Source organism: Acomys minous, assembly GCF_964271855.1.
Source record: "Acomys minous genome assembly, chromosome: 12".
NCBI classification, from domain to species: Eukaryota; Metazoa; Chordata; class Mammalia; order Rodentia; family Muridae; genus Acomys; species Acomys minous.
The window spans coordinates 60810926-60816925 of NC_140493.1; the positions used below are offsets into that span (position 1 = coordinate 60810926).

The window sequence follows — 6000 nt, forward strand, 5'->3', positions numbered from 1 at the left end:
TGGTTGTGAGGCACCCTGTGGTTGCTGGGAATTGAACTCAGGACCTCTGGAAGAGCAGCAGTCAGTGCTCTTAATCACCAAGCCATCTCTCCAGCACAAATAAAAATAATTTTTAGTGTTAAAAAGAAAACCTTATACACAAACCTTTCTCTTTCATGACAGCCCTCTAGCTAATTAACCTGTCGTTTTTGCCCTGTGTGTTCAGACAGACCCAAACCCTAAGTGTCCGCCAGGTGGCCCTGGGGTGTGACCTACAAGGCTGACTCCTGGTCTTTGCCACAAAGACGGGTGTAGCAGAGCTGCGGTGAGGACCCTGAAAGTCAGCTTTATCACAAGTACCCCAGTCTTCAGTTTCTTTATCTGCAAACTGTGGGTGATTATCAGCCCAGCATTTCCACAGCGTGCTGATAGTCAGCCTCTGGGATCTAAGCCTTGGCTGCCCTCCCGAATCAATCTTCTGGAGAATTCTAAGAAACCAGTGCTGGCTGGCTCCACCGCAGAGAGTCTGGCTTAGCTCAGAGAAGTTAGCTCAGTCCATAAGCACTTGCTGTGCAGACACGGGGCCTGTGTAAGAGCTGGGAGTGATAGTGTGCACATGCGATCCCAGCACGAGGGGGTCAGAGCTTCCGGGGGACTCCAGGGACTTGCTTCGCGTTCAGTGAGAGACTCTGACTCAAAACAAAGTGGAGAGTGATTGAAGAAAACATCTGATGTTGACCTTAACAGACATGCATGCACACACACGCACACACATGTACACAAGCACGCTTGCTTTGATAGCTCATTAAGTACTGAAGGCAAATATTCTTAAAATGCTTTACACGATATTTTAAAAAGTTTGTGTTTCTGCGCACAAGAAGATGAAGTGGAGAACTGAAATTCACATGACTCTGAAAGCCTTTGCGGGGAACAAGGCAGGCAGGAGTGTAAATGTTGGCTGGGTGACGCTCCAGAGCCTAGAGAGCTTCCTGAGCAAGCCAGCAGGGGGCGCTGGCCTCCGTCCCACGAGAAGGGCGCCTCCCCCCAGAGCAGGATAAAGTTACCTTCTAAAGCAATCCTTGCTTAAACAGTTGCAAGCATTCGATACTACTTCAGCCTTCTTGAAGGTTTTCTTGTTGATATTATGGAAGTTTCTTCCTTTGGTTTATATTCCTCATCTCTCTGTTTATTTTCCAACAGAAAGACTATTTTAATTTTCTGAGAAAAAGCAGGACGAAGAAAGCTGAAGGTGACAGCGTTTGGGGGAGCCTAACGGAAGGAGGTCTCTGAAGGAGTCTTGTCTTTTTAAACTGTCTTGAGACAGTGCCCGTGTGTGTAGGGTGTTTGTGGGGGGGGTGGGGGGGGTGGGGGTGGGATGGGCGTCCCACCGGCAGGATGGTGGGGGATGGGTGTCCCACGTGCAGGATTTCTCGACTTCTCACTTTGACATCGAGGTGTTCATCACTCTTAACTTCAGCACTCTGTAGCTCTCAGGATTAAAATGATGTAGGAGCCGAAGTTGTGGAGTTGGCTTAAGTGGCAGGTGGCAGGTTCAAATCAACCAGTGGGTGGTTTGCTCTAGTTTCCCTCTGAGACAGATGTGTATCTGTCTCTGTGGGGCCTTTTGTGTGTTCTGAGATTGCAGGGATTTAAAAAACAAAAACAAAAACAAAAAACAAAAAAACAAAAAACAAACACCAAACTTGTTCTAAGTCACAGGAATGCACTGGGCACTCAGGTAGACTACCAGCTCAAGAGAATATGGCGTCCCTGACCCAACCAGAGAGCAAGAAGAGGTGGTGAAGTTCTGGCCCACCTCCTCACCTCTTCTAACACAGACGGCCCCTGAGTACACAGGCTGCTGGGCCTCAGTCTCCCCCCCACTGTATGGCTGTACTCCATGATTGGAGGACGGGACTCTGGGCCTGGAAATATGGCTCAGTGGTTAAGGGCACTGGTTGCTTTTGCTGAGGACTAAATTCCCTTAACCCACATGGCAGCTCACAACCACCAGAAACTCTAGCCCCAGAGGATCCAACGCCCTCTTCTGGCCTTCCCTGGCACCCACACACATGTGGCAGGCACACAGACACAGAAATAAAAAGAAATAAAATTGAATCTTACCCAATAAGCATCATGCCAACTTGAATATTTTTACTTTGGAAACCAATAGCCCTGCACTGTTGACAAATATAAAGCTCTTAGCTTTACAAATGCATATTTTCCCACAATTTTCTTCCTTATACGGCTTCAGGTATACCATAGTAACTAACGTAATTGTGTATGGAATTAAGAGCGAAATAAAGAGGGAAAGATAAGTATGCAATAATAACTAGGTAAAGGTGTACTTTCCCCATGTTCTTTTCTGAGTTAGCTAATTATGAAATAAATATAAAATCTGATGAATACAAAGTTTGCTAGCGAAAACTGTGTGCATTTTTTTTGAAATGTAGACTCTATGAGTACTCTAATGTCCTATCTATAAGTCAATGCCCGTAGCCATATGGTGTTAAAGATCTGAATTTGTTTAGGTTGCAGTGGGAACGCTGCAGAGACATTCTGCATCGCCCCTAGGGGGCGCATTAGTGTGTTGGGGTCGCCACCAGAGTCCAACAGAATAGTCAGGGCCCATCTCAGACACTACGACACAGACTTTGGATTGAGATGGCTGCTTTTGTAGGCTAAAAGAATTATCTGATGTCCATTTTATGTTTCAGTCGTAACACATGAGAGTAAGTCATCCCAGCAAATGTGAAGTTGATGTCAAAACTATAAGGTGGCCCCTGCGCCGAGGGCAGGTGGAGCTATCAGACAAGCTCCAAGAAGAGAGACCTTGAAGGAGGAGGAGAGAGTTGGGAGGGGAGGGGACCCACTCGGCAAAGGGAAGAGCAGCCAGTGGCTGGAGAGGGAACGGTGCTTAGGAAACGAGCAAAGCTGCTCGTCGCTGGCGGAGCTTCAGGTGAAGGCTGCGTGTGTGGTGTTTGTAACTCCAGCACTTGGGGGACCGAGCGGGAAGGTTCTAAGTTTAAGGCAAGCCTGGGTACCCAGCAAGTTCTTATCTAAAACAGACCACATAGAGTTTTAAGTAAAAGTTAGGGGAGTCCATAGAGGAAAAGAGAAAACAATGCATGCTACACTAAGGCAGCTAGCTTCCCAGCTGCGTAAACAGAGCCTCCTTCTGTGGCTTGTGCCCCGAGCGTCTGCGTCATCTGCACGCAGCACTTGTCCCTTATTTAAGAAAGACAAAGCCAGAAGTGTTACGAAGCATTCAGATCCCCAGCATCTAGGAGTTTAGAAGGTCCACTTCCTTCGGAATCACAACTGCTGATTGGTCAGGCGCGCTGCAGGCCCTGGGAGAGCTGTGAGTGAGCCCCACCAGGCCCGGAACTGACATCCCACCGCTGGGCCACCTCAGCACTGGAGAAGCCTTTATATGGTAGGCTTGCGCTCTCAGCAGCTCTCAAGGGGCGACCTACGGCATCGGGTGAGCACGGCCCATGCTCCCCTCCTTTGTGTGGTCTGGGTCCACAGATGCCACCTTCATCCATGGCGACCGCACGGGTCCTCAACATGTTCGGACTTTGATTTTTTCAGCATCGTCCCTAAACACAGTGCAGGGGGCTTTCTGATTGTCCTTGCTTTGTACTGGCTATAATATGCGACCCAGAGGGAGTTAAGGTTGCATGCGATGGCATGTCACTTTCCACAAAAGATGTGGCCACCTGTGGATTGATTTTAGCCCCCATGGATCCTGAGGGACAATTGTAGCTGGTAAAAAAAAAAGGTGCCATCAGCCATTTTTTTTTTCTCCTGACATAGCTACATTACTACATTATCCAACATCACTTCTGTTTTTGTTGTTTTGTTTTTGAGATAGGGTTTCACTGTTGTACCCCTGGCTGTCCTGAAACTCGCTGCAGACCACGCGGTCCTCGAACTCACAGAGAGCTGCCTGACCCTGCCTCGTGAGAGCTGCGATTTAAAGCATGCACCACTACTGCCCAACAGATAGCATTTCTAAAGCTAGGCTTTTTCTTTTCTTTTCTTTTTTTTTTTAACTTTAGACTGAATCCCACTTTGTAGCCCTGACTGACCTGGGACTCACGACACAGATCAGACTGGCCTGGCATTCACAGAGGTCTGCTTGCTCGGCCTCCTAGTGCTGAAATTAAAGGTGTGTGCCACCACGGCCAGCTGCATTTTTTTTTTTTAACTTCGGTTTACATTCCAAAATAACTCTCATTAGTAAACTTAAATTTGAAAATTTCACAAAGGTATAATTGGAATAAAAAAAGGGCAAGGGAACTGAGTCAATTGTGGGCATCCGTGGAGGGGAGCCCTGTTGTCTGAGCCAGTGGGCCCCCGGGCAGGAAGCAAGTCTTGCTGTCCTCTTTGAGCAAGAAGTGTCAAGGAAAAGGTGGGTATGTTGTGTTTTCGCACAATAACCAAATGTGCTGTGTTAACTTAGAAAAAACTATAACCATTTATTCCATACCCATGGCCTTCCAGCCTCATGTGCCCCAACTTTTATTTTTACTATCATTATTATTATTATTACTACTACTACTATTATTATTATTATTATTATTATTATTATTATTATTATTTTGATTTTTCAAGACAGGGTTTCTCTGGGTAGCCCTGGCTATCCTGGACTTACTTTGTAGACCAGGCTGGCCTCAAATTCGGAGATCCACCTGCCTCTGCCTCCCATGTGCTGGGGTTAAAGGCGTGCCCCACCACTGCTCCCAGCAGTGCCCCAACCTTTATAGAACTGTAATTGTAATTTGCTGACAAGTTTCTCTTTCATATAAGAAAATCCCAGAGGCTGGAAAAAAATCTATAAAACTCGGGTGCATCTTCTTCACAGCTCTAGAAGCTGGCCTGACACTTCAGCAGCTGTTGTGGGGCGCTCGCTGCTTCTCCCGGGGGCCTTGCTCGCCTCCGAAGGGACTTGCTCGCCTCACGCTCTGATGATTTCACTCAGCCGGCCTCTGCCATGTGACTTAACCATTCCCTAAACGCCTGACCCTTGATCCTGTCACATTGGTGATTAAATTGCAAGATATGGAATTGGGGATGATACAAACCAAACAATATTAGTTTTTGAATGTTTGCTAATTGTTCTTCCTGAGCTGGAAGGTGGGTGTGCAGTGTTCCTTTGGGGGGTTCTTTAAAAATCATCTGCAGTCACTGCAAGGCTCTTCTGACTCTGGATGCCTTACAACAAATACATAAGCTGAGAGTGGATGCTCATTCCTGACCCATCTTGCCCAATAAAACAGTCCGAAGTCCCATTCTCTGTGGCCCAGAACACGGGCTCTGAAGATGTGTCAGTCGGTTTGTGCGTGCAGAAATAGGGGTGAGAGTCCGGTGTGTCCTGAGTCTCAGGGGAACAGACCGAGACTTCTCCCTGGCAGCGAGGTCACAGTTCTGCCTGGATAGAAGTGAAACACAGGGCAGCAGGGCTGAGGCCAGCCCAGACGGGAAAGCGTGTCTGCTTCCGTGTAATAATTACAAGGAGTTTGTTTTGAGGTTAAGGTGAGAGTTGAGAGGTAAATTTTCAGTTCCGTTGGAGTCCTCACGGTGAGCCTAGCTTCCTCCCTGAGATGAATGAAGCAAACTCTCTAACAACACAGACAGTCGGACTCTCCTCAGCTGCTTGCTCTGTGGACTGAGCGGACTTTGGTGGGGGGTGGGGGTGGGGGGCACTAGCAGGAATCTTTAGCTTTTTCTGTGCCTGGATGTAACAAGCCCCAAACCAACACAACCATAAGAAGGGGGACGGTTAAAGGGTTAGAGGGAAACTTGGGGTGAGAGGAGCCTCACCACGAGCTTTTCTGATGATGTTTTCTTGCCTGTTTCTCATAACGTGTAAGCCTAGTGATGTTCGGACTTTCTGGGAAGTAGTTTGTCTTCTTTCGGTGGTTGTTAGTTTATAAAAAATATTTGAAAATTTCATACAACATATTCTGGTCACATTTACCTTTCAGAGCTACCCCACTTCTATATATGCAAACC

General features: G+C 47.3%; 1 protein-coding gene across 8 annotated transcripts in view; it reads left to right on the forward strand.

Moving 5' to 3' along the window:
* Window positions 1-1618, forward strand: part of SNX31 (sorting nexin 31) — a 49773-nt gene extending 48155 nt beyond the window's left edge. For 4 of the 8 annotated variants that reach the window (XM_084803070.1, XM_084803072.1, XM_084803074.1 and 1 more), the window contains one exon: window positions 1177-1618. In XM_084803070.1, coding sequence (XP_084659196.1) covers window positions 1177-1269 — 93 coding nt within the window. In that variant the 3' untranslated portion in view covers window positions 1270-1618. The remainder of the gene's footprint in view (window positions 1-1176) is intronic. The other 4 variants (XM_084803071.1, XM_084803073.1, XM_084803075.1 and 1 more) reach the window with 1 other exon arrangement.
* The last annotated feature ends 4382 nt before the right edge of the window (window positions 1619-6000 follow it).